Consider the following 21,196-nt stretch of genomic DNA (forward strand, 5'->3'; position numbering starts at 1 on the left):
CGAAAAAAAAAATTCTAACAAGAGGATAAAGGATTTTGAGTAATTTACTAGATTCGATTTTGTGGTTCGGAAAAAAAAAAAACTCTCACAAGAGGATAAAGGATTTGAACAATGTACTAGATTTGATTTTGTCTTTCGAAGAAAAAAACTCTCTAATAAGAGGATCAAGGGTTTGAGTAATGTACTAGATTCATAAAAATGTCGTACTTCGGTCCTAAATAATATATGTGACTTGTTTTAATGATTTACTTTTAGCTTGAATGGCAAGCTTGTATAGTACCACATCGGGAGAGTTTTAAAACTCCATTGCCTATATATAAACTAGGTAGTTATATTAGGATGGATCTCATGACGAAGTGAGCGGGTTCATCTATGAACCCAGGAAAGTCCCCGGGCCCATTCCGCAGAGATGCGGGCTCGGAAACGGGTTTGCTTCGTGCTATGGATTTCATCCACCCGTACTTGTGCGGGCGGGGGGCTGAGACACGTGTGGAGCCCTTCTGGAATCCAGCCGAGGTAATTTGGCCGAAATCACAGTTATTCACTTGGTCCGTTGGACTAACAGAACGGGGATTACGATCATGGGATCCAATCTTTTTTGAGTTGATTCTTTTTTTGTCCCCTATTGTGTGACTAGGCTTCGTTTTTGGTCCCCAGTTTCTCTCCTTTTTCCAGTTGTGTCCATTTAGTGCTTGCTTGACTTAAAATTATTTTCTTGTTCTTAAGTTTGTTTCTCCATCTCCATTCTCCGCTCAATCACTCTCTTCTACGTTTCATCTCTTATTCTTCACTTTCTATATCGTTCTAGTTAGCTTTCGACAAGTACCTTTTTTGTTATAACTATTCTCCATTTTTGTTAATTAACTAAGTATTATATTTGGATTCTCAAAAAAAAAAAGTATTATATTTGGAAATTATTTTTCAATTTCTTTTTGAGGTTTTTGAGTTGAGTTAATTCTTATTTGACCCCCTACTTTGTGACCAGCTTCAAATATGGCCCCCAAATCTCTGTAAATTCAAACGTGGCCCCCTATTTTTAAGTTAATGCCCTAACTACCTTTCCTTTAAATCCTTTTTCAAAATTAAAAATAAAATCTTAATTCCACCTCATTTCCCTCTCCTCCGCACATCTCTCTTCATGTCAACTCTCTCTCCGCATCACCTCTCTTTCCATTTCACCTCTCTCTCTCTCTCTCACTCATTTCTTTCTCCAACTCACCTTCATCTTCTCCGATTAAAGTCGCCGGCCGGAAAATTATCCGGCCGGCGACCTCAAAAAAAAAAATATTTTTTTCCTCTCATCTCTATCTCTCTCTCTCTAAAAACTCCGGCGAAGGGGGTTTTCCTTCGCCGGAGCCGTGAACAGACCAGACGGCTCCAGCGAAGGGAAACCTCCTTCGCCGGAGTTTTTAGAGAGATAGAGATTAGAGATTTTTTTTTTTTTTGAGGTCGCCGACCAGAAAATGAAGGTGAGTTGGAGAGAGAGAGAGAGAGGGGTGAGTTGGAGAAAGAGAGAGAGGTGAGTTGGAAAGAGAGGTGATGTGGAGAGAGAGAGAGAGAGTTGACATGGAGAGAGATGTGTGGTGGAGAGGGAAATGAGGTGGAATTAAGATTTTATTTTTAATTTTGAAAATGGATATAAAGGAAGGGTAGTTAGGGCATTAACTTAAAAATAGGGGGTCATATTTGAATTTACAGAAATTTGGGAGTCATATTTGAAGCTGGTCACAAAGTAGGGAGCCAAATAGGAATTAACTCTTTTGAGTTTACCTCCTCAATACTAATTGGTAATTGAGTTTATCCCCTCTTTTTTGAGTTGATTCTTTTTTTGCCCCCTATTGTGACTAGCCTTCGTTTTTGGTCCCCAGTTTCTCTCCTTTTTGTATCCATTTAGTGCTTACTTGACTTAAAATTATTTTCTTATTCTTAAATTTGTTTCTTCCATCTCTATTCTCCGCTCGATCTTCCACTCTCTTCTCCATTTCATCTCTTATTCTTCCCTCTTTATGTTGTTCCAATCAGCTCTCGACAAGTACCTTTTCGTTATAACTGCTCTCCACTTTTGTTAATTAACTATTATATATGGAAATTTAAATTTTCTATTTCTTTTTGGGGTTTTGGACTTTACCTCCTCAATACTAATTGGTGATTGAGTTTGTTCCCTATAATTGTCACTTTTGTTAAAAACACTAAGACAACGTTTGACGTGTTGAAAAAAAATATAACTACCAAGAATAATGATCGCATGATGTGATTTTAGTAATTGTACTACCTTACTTTAGTGTTAGGTTTAGTCAAGAATATGATTCATAAATACTTATTTTGTTTGTGGATTATTTAATTTATGATTCCGAATCATTTGCGCCAAACATGATCCTAGTATTTTGTCTAAAATTGTAAGTCCAATGAGGTAAGCTCAATTACTCGAAGGGGTGAGGTCAAAAAACCGTTTCTTTATTTCAACCGACTCAGAAATGGTCATAAACTTGAACGTTTAGACTCTTGTACGTTGTCTACCAAATCCGTCAATTCGTTTTGGTGCTCAGATTAGGTATAACAGGGTTGAAGCCATTTGGTCCTTATGGTTTGGTTTTGATATATTTTTCGCCGTTACCACTAACTAAAGAAGCACCTGAAAACACTTCATATTAGGAAAAAAGAACACCAGAAACGGATTCTTCAAGTTACAGAATAGGCAAGAGCATTTGACTAACACAGAAGCCATAACAGAGAAACACAATCATCTTGTTAACGAAGTACACAAATAACAATAACTGTCAGCCTCCCGGTTCATGATCAAACAACTAGAACTCAAAAGAACATAAAATCCTTCTAAATTAATCCACCCAGGCAGTTGACAAACACAGAAGCGATCGATGAACCAATTTTTGTCAAAAAGATGGATAAAACAGTTTCACTGTGAAAGTAACAGTAAAATCAATATTACTCGGTTTCAGTTGAAGCAGTAATCGAGCTAGTTGTTACCGACTTCTTTGCAGAGAGGAAGAGTGCGGGTTAGATTTTAAAACGGCGGTGGATGTAGAAAAAGGCTTTATGGATGATCTAATGGATTCAGGTCCCTCTAGAGCAATTCTCTTGCATAATGCATCACAGTTACTTATAACTTCCGTTAGTCTTCCTTTCAACTCACCCACTTCGACCTGCAATGGATGAACTGCAAACATTTCCCACCCGATTAGATTTGAAGTAAGAAAATTAACCTAAGTTGATAAAGAAAACGTATGTGATATAGTTAGCCGATAAATTCTTTAACATAATGTGCAGCTAAATTCGGTTGCTCGTGTTTGTAGAAACTGTTCCTATTTTCCCTCTGTTGACAATCGACATTGATCAGAGTTATCCTCCGAACCAAGTCCAAGTATATAAAATCCTGGGCCCAATCGACTCATAAAAAATTAGTAAGCTCACAACCTTGATATGACTTAATGCAATACTCAGGCAATGATAGGCCCGGTTGCCACATATCTTCCATATTATCAGAGTAAAAGAAATACACAAGCTGGGCTGATATGAGTTATACATGAGGGAGCATATTCATTGATCTGTGAACCAAGTATACAAGATTATAAAACCAATCCACATATAATCGAATGGTTATGAGTTGGAAGCTAACAAACTTATCGAGTCTACTCCAAATCGTATGGCATCAAATAGATAACCCAGAGTGACGGGATTTACTACCTTCAGATAGATGATGTGAAGTTGTTCTCATAGCCGAGACTGAGTAATTGAAACGCTGAAGAAGTTTAACAGCCAAGGCATCTGCAACTTCAATTTTGTTTTCGATCTCTCCCTGCAAAATCCATCATAAACTACCAAGAGTTCACATAGAGTTTTACAAATAAGTCTTACAAGCTTTATAAAGATCCAAAACAATCTCAAGGGCAGATCGGTATCACCCGCAAAACAAAAATGGACTAAATGGCATAATAACTCGGAAATGAATAACATATCAAATTATAAACCCATCAAAATCTGCGAATTCAGTGTAGCTGTTCTTTAATTATCAAACTCAAGCTATTCTAAACTGATTTTGCACAAGCAAGTCTACTAATGATCCCTCTTAGATGCCTTAATAGGTTGAAATATTTTCAATTAACACTAGTACTCTATTAGGTCGGGTCAATCCATTAGCATAGCCTATACAAATCAGATCTATAAGAATTCTTGCTAATCTAGCTAATCTTTTTCATAAACAATTTTGACTTCTCCTCTCATCCAAAACCACAAAGATGATTCTACTTAACCAGAAGACACTAGGTGGATTATGTGAAACTAAATTAATATGAAATTCTGATCAAAGAAATACTTGTCTCTGACTAATCTTTTGGGTCTTCCGCTCCTGCCAATCATGATACATGGAAAAGAGTTCAAGTAACACCTTTGGATCTAAAGTACCTATATGAACAATTTAACAATAAGAAAAGAAACCAATTAGGGCATCTTCTATGGTGAAATGTTAATGTGATATCAACACTTCAACAGAAGTTGGATCATAGAGAATCAATCAAGTGAGAAATCCGTAATTGATAATTTGTGACAAAATTGAATTGTATCTCCACAAAAATAAACCCTAATTCAGAGAACATGAATAGATTCCTAAAGATCAAATTCAAACGAACCTGGAACAGAAGATGTAGTGGGTTTCCTAACGAGTATATCGGTCAAACTGTTTTCCGACGGTAGCGACGTCAGTATCGGCTTGGTCTGCAATTTAAAATTAACAAAGCTGAAACCCTAAAAACAAATAGAAGAACTCTAATCAACAAATAGAAAAAGAAACTTACGATTTTGAGTGATTTGAGCCGGTCAATGATAGGATCAATACCTCCTTCTGGTCGCTCGGAGATTGTGGTAATCTGATCGACTGGCTGATGATTTACAGACGAAAATGGCGGGAAAATTATTAGTATAGAGAATTGAGAGAGAAAATCGAAATTCAGACCTAGAGAGAGAAAGTAGAGAGAGAGAGAGAGAGAAATGGGAAACCTGAGAGGATGAAAGAGTAGATTCAGAGGAACCCATATTTTTGGCGGTTGGGGTTTTTTCTAACGGTTGAAGTAACGACCTTCACCCCCTCCTGGCTTCTTTGATTGTTTTCTCCTCTTTCAAGTCTTTTCTCTGTCTGAGAAGAGATACAAAAATTCCTTTATACTTTTTGAGCTGAATCATCACTTACTTGTCTGAGTTGTCTTTTTGTCAAATGATTTGAGTTTGAGTTAGCTCAATTTGATTCAGATCTATTCGAAAAAAATCTCGAAGAAACTGAGACCATGATTCAAACATAAACTGCCTATGTTTATTGACATTTATGTTTTAAAGACTATTCCCGAAAGTACAAATTCGGTTTGTTCAGATGATATTTAGAAGTACAAAGTAAATATGTTTGAAAAGAACAAGCTGCTTTCAGATCTGATAGTAGTGTCTGAAACTCAAACCGACATGTATGAAAGTGAAGCAATTGTGTAATTCGAACTTACATTTTATTACTTACAATCACAAACTTGACCGTTTTCTAGAGTCGTCTAGACATCTCCGTCTAATTTCAGAGGAACTCGATACATTTTTTTAAACAAACCAAAATAATCAAACATATTACACAAACACACAAACAAATGTCTAGAGTTTCAGATTCCACTTAATTTACATACAAATACATTTAATAAATCTCTTTCCACTACTAACCCATCCTTGAAGTAGACATAATTTAATCCAAACCCCAAAGAAAATTTTCGTTCTAGGTTTGAATTAGTCTTGACTCTTGAAGCTCAAAACCTCAATGATATTCAGACATTCTCCTGAGTGCAGACGATTAAGATTCTCCACATTTAGGCACGAGACTGATTCCGATATGAGCATTTTCACTCTGGAGCAAGCGAATTCAGAGTTAGGAAATACAACTGTTTATATTGTCAAGTTAACTTGTAAGAAATAGATATAGAATTTACCAAGGAGAATTTAGGTTCCCGTCCGCAGCTTGTTGCTTCTGAGACATCGATGTCTGTACACGAGGAGAACCTTGTTTTCCATTTGCAGGTAATGAATGTCTCTTCTTGATGTTAATATCCTTTTCTTGTAAATCAGATTTCGATCTTGGGGAGTTGTTTAAATGGGCCTTGGCCTTTGCAGATTTTGTAGCTTGCATATAGCTCGGAAGTGAGTTACTAGTACTGTCCCTTGGCTCCAACTCTACCTGATCAGGTCCTGCTGAACCAAATGAGATCCGCTTCTTAGCATTTTTCGGTTCCTTCACTACTAGTTCTGTACTATTTCTAGCACTTGAATCGGGGGTTACATTCAATCGTGATTTTTTGCCTGGTGATTGAGATTTCCTGATTTGGGTTAATCCATTTTTGTCCGGTTTGTTCTTTTTCAATTTCTTTGATACTTTACTCGATGGTGTTATATGCAGTTTAGGAGCAGTGTTATCGTTTCCTGGAGTTATATCAACTGACGGTTGGTGGGCTTCGCGATCCGTTGGAGCTTCCAGTTGGACCTGCACATCGGGCTCAACCGTCTCTAGCTTCTGATCCTTGATAGCAGTTTCCACAGCTAAAACTGAATCAACTGATTCTCGGTTACTATCCTCAGCTGGCAAGAAGGAAGAGACAGGGATATAGTCGGTCTCGGCATTAGCTTCTTCATTTCCAAGATTAGATGCAATATCCATATCCCCATTCAGATCTTCATCAATTTTTTCAGGAACATTGATTTCATTATCGAAATCTTCAACTCGAATTGAAAATCTATCTGGTGAATCAAGAGTGGAGGAAATCGAGAGTTCAGTGCCACATTCAGAACCAACATAAAGTCTTGGATAATACGAGACCGAAATTTCTGGCAGGTTAAGTTCCTTGCTTGCCACGATGTTTGCTTGGACTGGAGAATCGACTTTCATTTCAAGACCATCGTCTTGACTGAGTAACCTACCAGAGATTGTTCTCAAACTTAAATCTTCAAATCTTGATTTGGCGGCAATAAATGAAGGATTGGATGCCTTTCTCGTTTCAAAAATCTTCTTATCCTCAGTTTCAGGTTGATCAGGGGCAATACTTTTTATGGAGGATATCGATTGCTTAGACTCAGGGTCAGGTTCATAAGAGACTGAATCAGCAGCCATTATTTGAGAATCACCATCAAGTTGCATCTCGGTTTGATTCACAGCTATCGTTGAAGTGATCTCATTTTCATTGCTCAATCCGTCAACTTCAAACTGAGACTGCTCAGCTATATCTGAAGAGATGGTAGGATGAGAAGCCTTAAAATCGAAGGTTTCTTCATGATCAGAAGTCGTCAAATTCTCTTCAACGGGCTTCGTTGTTTCCGTATAACTAGAACTCAAATCTACTGACTCAGAGATAACTTCAGCTGGAACTCCACTTCCCACTTCAGAAGCAGTAGTATAGGTTGAACTAATCTCTGGTTTCTGTGTCTGTTTATGTTTCATGGATGAGGCGTTCGTCCACCTATCGAACCATTTCCATGAGGAATCAGGTTTTGACGGATCACATTTTATACGAGTTTGCTTCTTCTTTGGTGTTGATTCCAAGAGCTAAAATCACAATTTCAGTGCAATTAGATATAGATAAAATATAATATCAACATAGAACCATAAAAAGTACAATCTCATTATCATACCTGACGAGCGAAAACATTTGTAAGTAATTTCTGACTAGAAGCATTCTCTGTTTGTGTTCCTGAATCTACTTTTACCTGAAAAGTAAATAAACATCAGATCTGAACAGATATGTCTGTTTATAATGGATTTGTAGAAGAAGTTGACATTACCGAGGCTCTTTGTGAGAGCTCCTCATCAAGCTTCTCTTCTATAGTGGCTCCCTCTAATAATCGGGTATGGCGAGCACGAACAAGAGCCTGCATTTTGACAATGGCTTGGACACAAAGTAGACTTCCGACCGCCTGCCTCCTGACCAATAGCCCACGAAAAGCAGCTTGCAACTTGACTACATTCTTAAGCTTCAAAAATGTTCTCTTTGCCTGTAAAAGTTGAAGTTACAAGTTCAACACATAGGTCCAGCAAGTGAAGAAGAAGAAGATAAAGAAGCTAGAGATATAATCGGGAGAGATGGGACGAGAAATACCAAGTATCCTCTGATTGCAGATTGGAGGACAACAGCAACAGGTTCTTTCTGGTTGAGATCAACCTTGATAAAATTCACCATTGTTGTCGTTGAGGAATCAATAGTAGCTGAAACTATGGGTTCAGTCTCGATGTGATCCTCGATCTCGACGGCATCCTCGGTCTCGACAGCATCCTCGGTCTCGACGGCATCATGGGTCTCGATTAAGCGATCAGGGGTATGAATTGTAACTTCACTAGGCAATGGGGTAATCTCATCCAGCAACTGAAATTCAAAGTTTTCCTCAGTATCAGAAGGCTTAATCACTTCAGTTGACACAGGAGTTGGCTCATCTGCCTCTTGAAGTTCCGAGGCTTTATTCGAAGAAGCTAGTTCACTCTCTTCAGTTGGCAATGGAATCAAAATGACTTCATCTGCCGATTTCAGCTCAGGGATTTTCTCAGCAACAACGGCCTCACTTGCTTCAGTTGTCAACGTACTCACCTCATCTGGCCATTGAATTACAGAGATCTTCTCAGGAAGGTCAGGCTTATTCTGTTTAGGGAAGTCGAAACTAATAGGTTCGGAATACTCATTAATCCCAGTTGATTCGGCATCTGAAGTTATACTTTTATGTAGTACTTGTTTGCTGTTAGATTTCTTCCTGAAACTCCAACGACGCTTGTCTGCTGAAACTTTTCTCTGAAACAAAATTTGATTCCACACAATTAAGAAGACAAACAGCCATGACATGCCACACCCGTAGCTGAAACAAGCTTTTCACAGTTAATATCACAAGGAAAATGATTCATGTTATTCAAATTCACAGACGAAAAAGATGAACCGACAATTCCAAACATTCTTTAACATTATCAAATTAGAAGTAGATCCATGTATTCAGAATCAATCAAGGTCTCACATACTGGGAATTGAAATTTAGACAATTACTAGATCATGGGGTAAAATCGGATCGACATGATCTATCTTAATTCGGGATCACATGTTCTTGCTCGAAAAGTAGCCAATTGTTAAATAATGCTGATATCGGGTAGAATCGAATTGGAAACAAAAAAAAATTACTTCTTCTAACCAAAAAATTCTTCTAAATAAGAGATCAAAACTTCCATGTTTTCTTTTTGATAAGAAAATCTCAATGAGAACAATTCAAACAATATTTGACAGAAAATGGATTGAATTGCCATAATTTTATTATGAAACATTAATTAATAGTTCTAAATTCAAATTACACCCTGAAAATATATTTGTATAGAATAAAAAGAAAGAAAGAATAGTACCTCTGTCTTTTCGAGTTCATCTTCTTTTTCACCAGAATTACTACCACAGGCAATAATCTTCAAGCAAGAGCTTTTCGATCTCCCCATTCTCTCTGTCTCTATTTTCTTTCTCTAACTAAGAAGAGCACATTATCTTCTTAAACTAGTGTCTAAATTAATAGAATGAAGTTTATCTGTTAGAATTGTTCCTTGATTCCTTCTATCTTTCTCTCTCTCTAGCCGTCAATTAGAGAGAGAAGTGGAAGGAGAAAAGCTGGCAGATCACTCTTTTTAGTTTTTTCAGTTTTGCTTAAAATGAAAACTTAAATAAGCTTATTATTAGAAATTGTTAACTCTATAAATATAACAAACCTTTTCTCCCAGAACTTTCCCATATATTTATTAGTATGATTTAATCCAAGCTATAAATCATTGTTTCATTAATCACTTATAATTATCAAGTTTAATTAAGTTTTTATTTTTTTTAAAGAGGGAGTGGTTGAACAAACTTCTGTCCTATTTGTATCCCCAGCTGTCATGAACAGGTGCCCTGGGTAAAACGGTTAATATCGTTTTTTTCTTACTTTTTCTACTTGTCAAGACTCAAGGAACTCCAACTAATAATTGTGGGAATTTGTTACCAAATGGAAGTTTAATGACTCTAATCAAGATTTTTTATAGAGGTTATTAATTACTTCATAATTTTAACAATATTTTTATTTACCATTGCCAACTCTATAAAATCACCAATAAGGAAAGTGTACGTGTCGAAGTCTGGTTAGTGTACCAGTGTATAAATATCACCTCTGGAGTGATGGAGATTTATGACAGTGTGAAATCGGGGGCGGAACCAGAAAATAGTGCGAGGGAGGGCAAAGAAGGATCCGTGAACGAGGACTTGGGTTGATTTCTGTGAGAGGAGCCACTAATGCCCCAACGGGCCTTTCCTTCATTTTCGAATGTACCAAAATCAACTACAAAGATTTCAAGATTACTAGGATTTGTGCTGAGACAGAATTAAAATTGAATCAAGTTAATGGGGGAATGCGATGTCTAAAACCAATTAAAATCAAATTAACGAGTATCAATTTACTGTATTAAAATAAAAAAATAGGCTAAATTCATGTCGAACCAAAATAGACTATCATAATTTATTGTAGCCTTTCTCACAGTCATCAAAAAAGTTTGTATTTTGTATATAATATAATATAATATAATGATTGAAACTTTTTCAATAATATGATAATCTTAATTAAGAAATGATATATGTGTAACTTTTACTTAATTAAGCTTTGGTAAGTTGGGATAATTTTAGAAGAGGAAAAATGAAGGAAAGAAAGAAAGATGGTGGGGTTGCTGACATTTCATGTGATAGGAAGGAGAGGAGCAAGACAAGCTGAAAATGGATCAAGATTTAAGAGGGGGAGAAAAGAATGGGAAAATGATAGCTCAAGAGGAGGCAAGACCAGCTGTCTTCAAGATTTTCTCTCTCTAACAAATACATACATTTTCTCTTACTAAATGAACAAGGGTTTCATGTGCAACCTTTACAAATGAAAATGCTACTACATTTCTTTTTACATCATTTTCTGTTCTACCTGCCCTAGTTGTCACCACATGACAATATGAGATTCTTCATCACCCCTAAAGTTTATATATATACAGACTAATAATTGTAATGCAGTCAGAAATAATACACAAAAGACATGCCAACTTTTTATAGATTTCTCTTTTATAAAGTTCAATTGAAATAAATATATAAAGAAATAACATGCCTCTTACTCATGAAAATAGGGTCATTTTATGAAAGTTTATATTGTAAGATACATGCTTATAACAACTAATCCTATTTCGAGACGAAATTTTCATGTATTTCGGAGTTCTAGTTGTGTTCCTCTTTCTAACAACAACTTCACGCGATCACAGATTTAACATTATTGTTCATATTTTTAATCTTGTGTGCAATCAAATATGTTTGCGTAAGTTCAATAAAGAAAACCTACATTAAAAAATATCGTAATAAACTTACTAAACATAACATTGTTTCATTAATATCTTTAGTAAGAGTATTTTCTCAAAATGGTTAGGTTAGTGATGCAACCCATAAAGTAACTCTCGTAGCTTAAAAAGAATATCTATAAAATCCACCTACCCTTGGTTTTTGGCTGCAGTTATAAGCCATAAGCTAGTACCACAAAATAGTTCTTTTAGCTTAAAAAATGTGGCATTGATAGAATTAAGCAACTTCATGATTAGTTCTTAATCAAGTTTCCTTTAAGTTTACCCTTTTGGGAGTGATAAGTTGGTGTTACATATGTCTCGTAGTTGTCATTCAAAACTCAGACGATCTTCAGATTCTATTATATCAATAATGTATATGTCAAATTATTCGAGTGACGTTGCTAGTATACATAAGTTAGAGTAGGGGTGGAAGAACTCGTTTGGACCATTTGCTTTTATAGAAGTTATTCTTTTAAGTTACGGGTACGATGACTCATCTTTCCCTCAAAGAAGGTACTTCCTATATAAACATCTTATCTTTTCTTGGTAGAACAAAGCTTTATAGATGGGCTCATAGAGAAGTCACAAATTAGAAGGTAATACTTGCTTTCTTTATGACAAGAATGTTTGTCTTTTATTCGCGATTAAAGTATGATTAAATGTCAGTGTCACCCACTTCAAAGGGGCCTTAGATAAGAAAATGCATGTGGAACCCATATCACATGGGAAATGGGTTCGCCTAATTGATAAGTAACAACCAAATCCTCATTAAGGTTGATTCTGCATGAAACAATGGTTTTCCTCTGAACCATAAATCTCCTCTTAATTAGTTAATTAGAGTCTTATATTCATTTATCTTTGGAAGTCATTCATCTTGTTTGAGTTACAAGTTTTTCAATAGATTTCTATTTCATTTAAATGTTCTTGGTTACGAGTTACGAGTTATTCTGTTTTATATTGTGTTTTGAGTCATGTGTGTGTTTTCTTCTTTCTGACCCAAAACTGTTCTAAACCACGGAATTTTTTAGTTTCTGAAGTTCAAGAACACTATCATTAGAGTCTTTGCAGTTTTACCAGCACAAATGGGACCGATAAACTTTGTTTGGTTGTACTCAGAGAGCCCGAAACATGTTAACTACGGTTGGTTACTTGATTCCACCTTACTTTACTTTAAAAGAAAGCACTAATTGGATGTCCTACCACAACTTTTGTGATAGTTCCACTTTGTTTATGAGAGCAGCACCCAAAGCCTGAAGTAAAGGTGTGAATTCAATCTCAGTAAATGTCGAGACCTTTTGGGTGGTCACGATGAGACTTCAGAACAAAATCGTGTACCCATCCCTTTGCTATGTGTGGCGACAGCCAGGGAAATTTTAGTAATTGTGGATGACATTTTATTTTAATGCAATAGATACAGATTGAGTTCAGCTAGTAAGGCCCATCTAGAAAGTTGGGTCATTTGTCTGGTTTAAAGATTACGAGGCCCCTAATTGGGTTTTTTGAATTTGAATTAAAACTTAATATGTAGCATTCCTACCTACAAAAGTTGGACTTTTTTTAGACGACCTACAAAAGTTGGATCACAAGAGTGAAAAAAAGCTCACCTGGTAAGAGTTTATCCCTCGATCTCAATAGTATGGCTTCAACACATTCTAGTTCCTGCAAACATGAATGTTCAAAACGATTAGAAGGCCTCAAACTGCTAGAAGAATGAAAATAGCGTATGTAACGTGATACGACTTCAAAAGATAATGATCACTAAACAAGATAGACTTTTATCTACAATCAACATGATTGAACAAAATAACCTTCCAATATGGAAATATTAACAACGAAGATGTTCTAGAATCTAAAATAACCAATTAACTAATTATCTAAACCAGAATTCCAATGTTCCTAACATTGAACAGTAGTTTCATGTGAAGGAACTTACTCCAACATTGCTTAGGAAGATATTCCGAACCTAAGATATAATACAACTTGTCTTATATCGCCTGGGTATTTCGGGAGTATTTGGCACATAGGTTGGTCAAGCATAAAAACTTGGGGTGGAATAGGCCACGGCGCCAGGCCCTTGCCAGAGAAGCCCTTATACATGTGGAACTAGAATATTCAGTCTGGATGGTGATGACTAAATTGAGGACAATATGGCTGGTACTAAGATGGGTGTCAGATCACCTCCAGACTCCAGTTATTCTTAATACTTCAAATTATTTATTGTTCTCGATGTCGTCATGGGTTTCTTTAGCAGGATAATTTGAGCTGACTTCAAGAACTGACTTCAAGAACTGACTTAGAGTCTTAGTAGTACTTAACGGGAACTAGACTAATATAAATAGGAAATATAAGTGTAAAACAAGCGCCCAAGTACACCAGGTATCAATTAAACTAATAAAGGCTTATAACCGAAAGACAAAAACTTCAATTTTCTATCTGAACGAAATATAAAAAGCATCAACTTGGATTAGAGAAGAGCCACCTCATTCTCTTGGCTTGCCTCGCCTTAATGCTTTTTCTTTCCTCGGCGATTTTGAGAACTTATCTTCTCAACCAGAGGATTGGAATTCTGTCTCTTACATTTTAGTTTACCACCTTCTCGGGCTCCTTTCACCTTCTGCCTAACTATTAACCAAGGAATGATATTTTGGGAGTCCGGGGAATTTCAGTAGGCATGGAAATGGATATATTTCGATCATTTCGGCCAAAATATTTTGAAATTTAATTCTTTGCTATTAACGTCATAGTCGCTGTCACAGTCACCTTCTTTATCTTCAACTTAATACCCACTGGATCCTTTGGCTACTTTCATTAATTACTTGCCATCTACAGAAGCTTATAGTTTTAGCTCTCCAATTTATGTATTGTGGAGGCATCTTGCCTGCTGGATTTGAGTCTCCTATCTTATTCGAGTATTTCAAAAGTTGGAATCCATGATAACTTGACAAGACGATAAACACCCTGATACTTAGATTAGCAAACTGATTAATCCGGTCAACCTAGTCCCCTACCAGCACCTAGAGACCGAAAGCAATAGATCTTTGAAATCACACTTTTGGGTGACAAATACTGATTGGCAGCTCCCATCATAAACTAGTTGCCAAAAGCAGAAACAATTAGCAAACTGATTTTCTCCTCATATGAACACAAGTAATATTATCTTGGGCAAATCCAGGTATTAGTAACACTTTATACTGTGTTTCTAACACAATTAATTAAGCATATTAACACGACAGAGCGATACCGACCAAGAAAAGATGTAAACAATTAGTAGTGGTAAGCTTGTGAAGTCGGGGAACCGGTTTGTTCTATAAACAGCAATTAGGTTATCCATAAGGCAACACTAATGAAACCTTAGTGTATAGTGCTGGTGGAAATCAGCAACAAGCTATGCAAAATCCATAAAGTAATCACCCAATCAGTAATTCAGCCAATCATAACCTAGAAAGTTTAAACTAGAGATTTTCTTTGATCAAGAACTTCACCATTAACGACCTAACCCCTTTGTACTCAAACCACATGCAAAGCATTATATTTACCCAAAAAGCTAGGGTTTCTCAATCTTAAGAGTAACATATTAAAACGATTTCCAGAAACAATATCAGATTATCCGAAGTTATCAGTAACAGAAAGAAAGAAACTAATAATTACCCCCAAGTTGATGCAACCGAACAAGATCCATCACCAATTGAAGTTCATAATCAAGTTGCTGATATCAAATTCAACTATACTTGATTCCATCTCGTCTTTGACCTAAGAAAATCTCAATCAGTTCCATGAATTCACAGAACACGAACTTTCCGTCTATAAGAAACCGCGAAATGTTATAAAAAGAGCGGGAAAAACGAGACTGGCGTTATTTAACGGACAAGGAAGTTGTAAAGTCGCCCCTGTATGCGCTAAAGGCGCCTCTTCAAGCCAAATTTAAAGAAAGTTTGTGAGGTTCGGAGGCGCCTTCAAAACTTTTCACAAAGTAATTACTACGTGATAACGGAACTTTAATTTATTAGGGAATCTTCTTCTTAAAAAACATTCATTCTCACAAACAAATTGTTTCGTTGGAAATTTTTTTCTAGGGTTTTGTATGCTGGTTTCGCCCATCAATCCTTGATTTGTATCTATAGTAAGTAACATTGTCTTTCTTGATTCCAATATGAGAACAAGAAAAACTGAAACTCCAAAATCAGTACCTGCCAAGAAGACAGCAGCGACAAAAGTCCCCAATAAAACCCCTCCGAAACCCTCAGAAGCATCGGCGTCTCCGGCAACACCGAAATCCGCCTTATCAACTGGATCAAAATCGGTACCTATGAAAGCGACACCAAAATCGGCCTTGAAACTCGAACCAACTGGTAATTTTCTCTAATCATAAACCTTAATTCACAATTAATCGGAATTTTGATTCAAGTTTTTTTTTTCCTTCTTTCTGATGTAATTTTTGAGTTATTTATTGATACATTTTGAAGATGGTAGCAAATCCATTCAACCTATGGGAGTGAAGCCGGAAGGGGAGGTGAAAGTCGCTCCGGTTGCTAAACCCACTGTGAAGAAAACACCCGGTAAACCGACTAAAGTTGCTTCTACCCAAACCCCAAAATCAGTTGGAAAATTGAAACCCGGGGTTAAAGAATCACCAAAAGAAGGTCCTTTTCGTACAAATGCGGATGTATCTCTGAAAGACTTAGACATTGTTGCTGCTCCTAAGGTTGCTGAATCTACCCAAACGAAGGAAAATGAATTCCCAAATGTGTCTGATACTTCAGATGTTGTTGAGTATCCGGTGAAAGAAGAAGTTGAACCTGTCATGATAGTGGAGGAACACAATGTTACTGTGGAACAAGCAGAGGAGGAATTCGAAACAGTTAATGATACAAAAGAGACTGAACTTATTGATCTTGACATGGAAGAAGACCCTGAGGAAGATGAAGAAAGTTACGGAGATGAGCTAGAGAAGGATGACCAGATTGCTGATGAGGGAATGATAGATTTTGGTGATCAAGAGGCGATTGAAGAAGAAGGTGATGAGGAGCGTGCAGAAGATTATGCGGCTGAGCCGAATCATGGAACTCAGACTTTGGAAATTGAGCAGAGAGAAATATCTGCTAATGCAAATGAGAGAAAGATAAGAAAAGAAGTAGAAATTTTTGTTGGTGGGTTGGATAGAGATGCCGTGGAGGATGATGTTAAGAAGGTATTTGAAAAGGTCGGGGAGGTTGTTGAAGTTCGATTACTCAAGAATCCTTCGACTAATAAGAACAAGGGATTTGCGTTTGTGAGGTTTGCAAAGAAAGAGCAGGCAACAAAAGCTTTGTCTGAGTTAAAGAATCCCGTTGTATGGAACCATCCCTTTTATATTTATTTTGAGCTACATTTCTATCTCTCGAGTTTGAGAGCATTTACTTTGTGTTGACAGATACGAGGTAGGCGTTGTGGAGTTGCTCCCAGCGAGGACAATGACACGTTGTTTGTGGGCAATATCTGCAATTCATGGACAAGAGAAGCTGTATGACTCTTACATAATTGTTATAATTGCTTACTAGTGAAAAAATGCTTTTTTTTGCATCCCTTTGGTGAATGTTGATACAATGCCGTTGATGCAGATCAAGAGAAAGATGAAAGACTATGGAGTTGAAGGAGTGCAAAATGTTAATCTTGTACCAGATGCACAACATGATGGGTTGAGTAGGGGTTTTGCTTTTGTCGAGTTCTCTTGTCATGCTGAGGCTATGATTGCATATAAGCGGCTCCAGAAACCAGATGTTGTTTTTGGTCATACTGAGAGGACTGTTAAAGTGGCTTTTGCTGAACCTTTACGTGAGCCAGATCCAGAGATCATGGCGCAAGTTAAGTCTGTATTTGTAGATGGGCTACCCCCTCACTGGGATGAAGAACATGTTAGACAGCATTTTAAAGGTTATGGGGAGATTGATCGTATTGTGCTAGCCAGAAATACGCCGACCGCGAAGAGAAAAGATTTTGGATTTGTGGATTTTACAACTCATGAAGCTGCTATTGCATGCATTGATGGTGTAAATAACACAGAATTGGGTGATGGGAAGTACAAGGTGCCCCCTCTATTTTTGTTGGCTCTTGTTGATATTATCTTAAACTTGAATCAAGGAATAAAATTTCGGTTTCGGTGGAAATTTCGGTCAGTCCCGAAATGGAAACGTTTCGTAGAAATATTTCGGTTAGTGTGGAAATCTTACGAATCCATGGATATGATAGAAATACGATGCAGTTTACATAACAAGATCATTAAACCATAATGAAGCATAAAATGATGTATATAACAGATTAACAAAATCTTTTAGTTTGAGGGATATTCAAAATTACACAGTTACGTCCGGGAGTAAATTGAGTAACTTCTTGAAAATATCACTCAAAAGATAACATTTTTACTGATAGTAGTTAGCAAACTTTGTAAGTTTGCGAAGGTATCGCCGATTACACAATTATATCAGGGGTATTACAAAGCTAAAATCAATTTGGGCAGTCAAGTGAGGGGGTATATCATTCAAATAGTTTTACATAAAAGTCGAGAGATATCTATGAGAAATGAAGAAGAAAAAGATGAAGGAATAAATATGTTTTTAGTTTTAGTTTCTCCGGATTTTTTGCTAGATTTCCATTATGTCACTGGAAATTTCCATCATGTCGGTGGAAATTTCGAAATTTCCAACAATTTCGGTCGAAATTTCCATGATATCGGTGGAAACTATACAGGAAATAGTTGTACGTGTGATTTCGTACACCTAAATCTAAATTTAGGAAACGGTTCATTCCTTGACTTGAATGTGTTCCTAATCCTAACAGCATTCTATATCTCCTTTCTGATAGAGTAGAAAGTTTTCAAGTCTACTTACGTGGATAGTATAATAGCAGGAAGTGAGAAGCGTTGAAATCCATGCTTAGCGTTCCGTAATAAATAAATAAATCAGTAGAGTCTAATCTAAATTCTTCTTATGTTGGCTCTGAGTTTGAATTTGATTTGGCACTAATAACTGCCATTTTTCGTTGTCACGTGACAATAGACGAGAATTAAAGCTAGACTTTCAAATCCTTTACCCAAGACTCAAACTGTGAAGGGGGGATTATGTGGTGGATTTCGAATCGGTCATGCTGGTGGAAGAACATTTTCTAGATCCGGTAAGTTTTAATTTGACCAAAAAACAAGGGGTGCTAAGATGGAAACTGTATTAAGATCTAAATGGCAACTTATGTTTGTCTAGCAGGAAGAGGTTCCGGGCGTGCTGGACGGTCTTTTAACCGTGGCGACTTCCACCGCAGCAGGGGTTCTTATGGACGTGAACGGGATTGGGCTGGCAGATCTGCTTTTGCAGATAACGAGGATTTTGAAAGCCCTTATTATGAGTCCCGAGGAAGACGTGGTAAATACAAAAGATTTGGTTGGCATATTATTTTTACGGTGACATCTCATTAAATTTTTTTCGTTGTCCAACCATGTAAACTAGCTTCATGTGTTTGGGTGATTTGGTTCTTGTAATTCGTTGATGATTTCGCATCTACAGATGGAAGAAGGCGTTCTGTTGAAGATTTTGAATCCCGAGCTGGTAACTCATCAAGAACTGGTTTGGATTGGCCAAGACGTGCTGCCCCAGAGAGAAGTCAAAGGGAATTCCAGTCTAGGAGGCAAAGGTTTTCTCTGGAAGAGCACTCCACCGAGACATATAGGGGTAGACATTTTGTTGATGATCCCTATCTGTATACTGATAGGCCACATGGTATAAAGCGACCATTTCATGTGACAGTAAGTAATAGTATTTTAAATTCCGTTTTGTCATCACAATAAAATCAGCATTTCACTGATACGCGATTATGCATATTCGCTCAAGGACCGGGAACCAGATTACTTGGAGCCTAGCAGACTGCGGCGGAGATACGACTATCCTGATCCATATGTGTCTTCAAGTTCGGCTCGGTATCAAGGTGTTATCTTCTTCTAGAACTATGTAATTATTGATTATACTTGACTTATTCCTATCAAGGGAATATTTTCTTATGTCTCAACGTGTTCCATTTAGATTCATATGGAGCTCGATCTGGTTCTTATTCGCGTGACTATTATGGTTCAGATGTAAGTAGATGTGCTTTTATGTAGTCTCTTGCAATCTTTAATGAATTCTGTATTTGATTGTGATACTTTCTCCTATTTCTTTGTTACAGTATGGAGACAGAGCCTATTCACCTACATATGGTAGTAGAAGTGATCGTTCTTATGGTCATGGAGATGGCTATTACTACTAGATTCTTCTAGGTCGGTATGCGAAGCTTTCTCTTGGGGAAAAACTCAAGTTCGAATACTGATATTATGGAACCGAAAGTTCTCATTTTAACTTGTTTTAGTTGGTGTTGCAGTTTGCAGGTTTGGTTCATGCTGTCGGGGAAACATTGATGGTTGAGCTAGCTGAAATGATATAAAATAGTTAGCTATGATCTTCTTCTTTTTACCTATATTTTTCTTTTGTGGTGCATAGCACTGGTTGTCAGGTTATGTGAGTGTGTCTAGTAAACTCTAGTTTGACTACATTTACAGTAGAAACCTACTTATGTGACGTTATTAGGATTTACATCCAAGAAGTGAACCAAGTGTGATCTAAAGCATGAACATTGGAGATAAATCTGGTACTATCACTTTGCTTATTTTAATGAATTACATCTTGCACAGAGGACAGAGGTTGTCATGATAAAATTGTATTTGGGATCTTAAGGGACACAATCTGGGTATTCCTCTTTACTTGGTAGAGAGAGAAAGTGGTTTTTGTCTTAAATGATCTTATTTGAGGAATTAATCAAGATGCAAATTTGATGATTTGGGGCTTCTTGGGTGGAGATTAACTCTTCTTAATGTTGCATTAAGAATGTTACTGTGTATGGAGTTTTATATAAAGTTGGACACCTTTATTATGATTGGTGTGCTTTTTTTGAGGAAGAATGAGATATTACTTGTTGGAATTGTGGCTATAGCTTAAACTTCAATTTTGCCAGGATCCTGTGGGAAATGGGGATTCTGACGATTTCATGCTAGGGATACAGATTTTCATATGCATCTGAAGAGTAAGATGCCGGCATCTTGCTCCTCAATGATCAAGGTTACTAATGCATAGTGGTTTTTGAAGTTTTATCGAAGTTGGAGAAAATAGTCAATTTTGGTAATGGTATGGAGTTGTATTTTCTGTTGCTTCTCAGCAGCATGGTATGATTGGTGTGGGATACTATTGAGATGCCACTGCTTTTTGAGGTTGGCAAATTGATATCTAGCTATTTTGTGGACTTGGTAAGACATTGAAATGTATTTCAAATAAATTTGGTGAGATTGAAGTGTATGCACATAAATATTTGGTGACCCACTTTTCACTACCACAAAACATCTTGTTACTCTATCCTTACTTGTGCTACCTAATTGTCTCCGTATATCAGTTAAAATTGGAGTTATCTTCTAATGACAGGAGTATGGATTCTCTTTGATATTGTCCTTTTTGTATTGAGGATGGGTGTGATACAACTCTGAATCTGTTTATTGATGGAGTTGATCGATTCTATTTGTGACATAGGTTTCTTTCTACATGGTGTTTCACGAGACCCTTTAGCTCATAGTGTACATGATAGTCTCAATCCATTAGGTGGTTTCCCGTTTGTTTGTTAAAGTAGGAGATTCGGACAAAGTTCATGATTCAGTTTTTCTTGTCCCTGTAGTACTAAGATTCACTAAGCAAAGTAGGATAGTTCCTTGATTATATGTGTAGGATATAGTTTTTCATAATTGTGCTATTGGCCTTCGGGTTATGGTAGATGTGTAGT

At 36.8% G+C, this 21,196-nt stretch overlaps 3 protein-coding genes and 1 non-coding gene across 5 annotated transcripts; 2 read left to right on the forward strand and 2 right to left on the reverse strand.

The window, feature by feature from the left end:
* The first annotated feature begins 341 nt into the window (after positions 1 to 341).
* LOC147545162 (RNase MRP) lies at positions 342 to 589 on the forward strand. The gene has a single exon (XR_015224469.1).
* Positions 590 to 2,724: 2,135 nt separating this feature from the next.
* LOC147545163 (uncharacterized) lies at positions 2,725 to 5,222 on the reverse strand. The gene is made up of 6 exons (XM_086637000.1): positions 5,011 to 5,222; positions 4,809 to 4,892; positions 4,644 to 4,728; positions 4,331 to 4,419; positions 3,703 to 3,814; positions 2,725 to 3,175 (listed from the first exon to the last, which is right to left on the reverse strand). The coding sequence occupies exons 1-6, from the start codon at positions 5,044 to 5,046 to the stop codon at positions 2,982 to 2,984; spliced, it is 600 nt and encodes a 199-aa protein (XP_086493126.1). The 5' UTR covers positions 5,047 to 5,222; the 3' UTR covers positions 2,725 to 2,981.
* A 265-nt stretch (positions 5,223 to 5,487) lies between these two features.
* On the reverse strand, positions 5,488 to 10,588 carry LOC147545164 (protein IQ-DOMAIN 32-like). Its single transcript, XM_086634984.1, has 6 exons — positions 9,398 to 10,588; positions 8,124 to 8,804; positions 7,810 to 8,019; positions 7,660 to 7,734; positions 5,970 to 7,573; positions 5,488 to 5,887 (listed from the first exon to the last, which is right to left on the reverse strand). Coding segments are annotated over exons 1-6 (2,658 nt in total). The 5' UTR covers positions 9,485 to 10,588; the 3' UTR covers positions 5,488 to 5,886.
* Positions 10,589 to 14,891: 4,303 nt separating this feature from the next.
* Positions 14,892 to 20,863, forward strand: LOC147545165 (uncharacterized). 2 transcript variants are annotated; one of them, XM_086634985.1, is made up of 11 exons: positions 14,892 to 15,726; positions 15,841 to 16,706; positions 16,788 to 16,877; positions 16,975 to 17,439; positions 18,409 to 18,523; positions 18,607 to 18,765; positions 18,907 to 19,145; positions 19,231 to 19,324; positions 19,420 to 19,472; positions 19,562 to 19,652; positions 19,754 to 20,863. In XM_086634985.1, the coding sequence occupies exons 1-10, from the start codon at positions 15,528 to 15,530 to the stop codon at positions 19,640 to 19,642; spliced, it is 2,361 nt and encodes a 786-aa protein (XP_086491111.1). In that variant the 5' UTR covers positions 14,892 to 15,527; the 3' UTR covers positions 19,643 to 19,652; positions 19,754 to 20,863. The 2 variants fall into 2 exon arrangements, with proteins under 2 accessions (XP_086491111.1, XP_086491113.1); XM_086634987.1 differs by having other exon boundaries at positions 15,329 to 15,726; positions 18,610 to 18,765.
* Positions 20,864 to 21,196: the final 333 nt, after the last annotated feature.

Source organism: Eschscholzia californica, unplaced genomic scaffold (genome assembly GCF_041429995.1).
Source record: "Eschscholzia californica isolate CP2 unplaced genomic scaffold, dmEscCali1.0.p SCAF_4, whole genome shotgun sequence".
Classification (NCBI taxonomy): domain Eukaryota; kingdom Viridiplantae; phylum Streptophyta; class Magnoliopsida; order Ranunculales; family Papaveraceae; genus Eschscholzia; species Eschscholzia californica.

What these genes read in the sequence shown, in the direction of transcription:
- LOC147545163 (XM_086637000.1), bottom strand. Translation starts at nt 5,046, where the DNA reads ATGGGTTCCTCTGAATCTACTCTTTCATCCTCTCAG. An exon ending in CTACTCTTTCATCCTCTCAG is followed by an intron (nt 4,893 to 5,010) that starts GTTTCCCATTTC and finishes GTAAATCATCAG; the next exon opens with CCAGTCGATCAGATTACCAC. An exon ending in TTCACATCATCTATCTGAAG is followed by an intron (nt 3,176 to 3,702) that starts GTAGTAAATCCC and finishes AAATGTTTGCAG; the next exon opens with TTCATCCATTGCAGGTCGAA.
- LOC147545164 (XM_086634984.1), bottom strand. Translation starts at nt 9,484, where the DNA reads ATGGGGAGATCGAAAAGCTCTTGCTTGAAGATTATTGCCTGTGGTAGT. An exon ending in ATGAACTCGAAAAGACAGAG is followed by an intron (nt 8,805 to 9,397) that starts GTACTATTCTTT and finishes ATTTTGTTTCAG; the next exon opens with AGAAAAGTTTCAGCAGACAA. An exon ending in CAAATGTTTTCGCTCGTCAG is followed by an intron (nt 7,574 to 7,659) that starts GTATGATAATGA and finishes TTGTGATTTTAG; the next exon opens with CTCTTGGAATCAACACCAAA.
- LOC147545165 (XM_086634985.1), top strand. Translation starts at nt 15,528, where the DNA reads ATGAGAACAAGAAAAACTGAAACTCCAAAATCAGTACCTGCCAAGAAG. An exon ending in TGAGTCCCGAGGAAGACGTG is followed by an intron (nt 18,766 to 18,906) that starts GTAAATACAAAA and finishes TCGCATCTACAG; the next exon opens with ATGGAAGAAGGCGTTCTGTT. An exon ending in AGCGACCATTTCATGTGACA is followed by an intron (nt 19,146 to 19,230) that starts GTAAGTAATAGT and finishes TATTCGCTCAAG; the next exon opens with GACCGGGAACCAGATTACTT.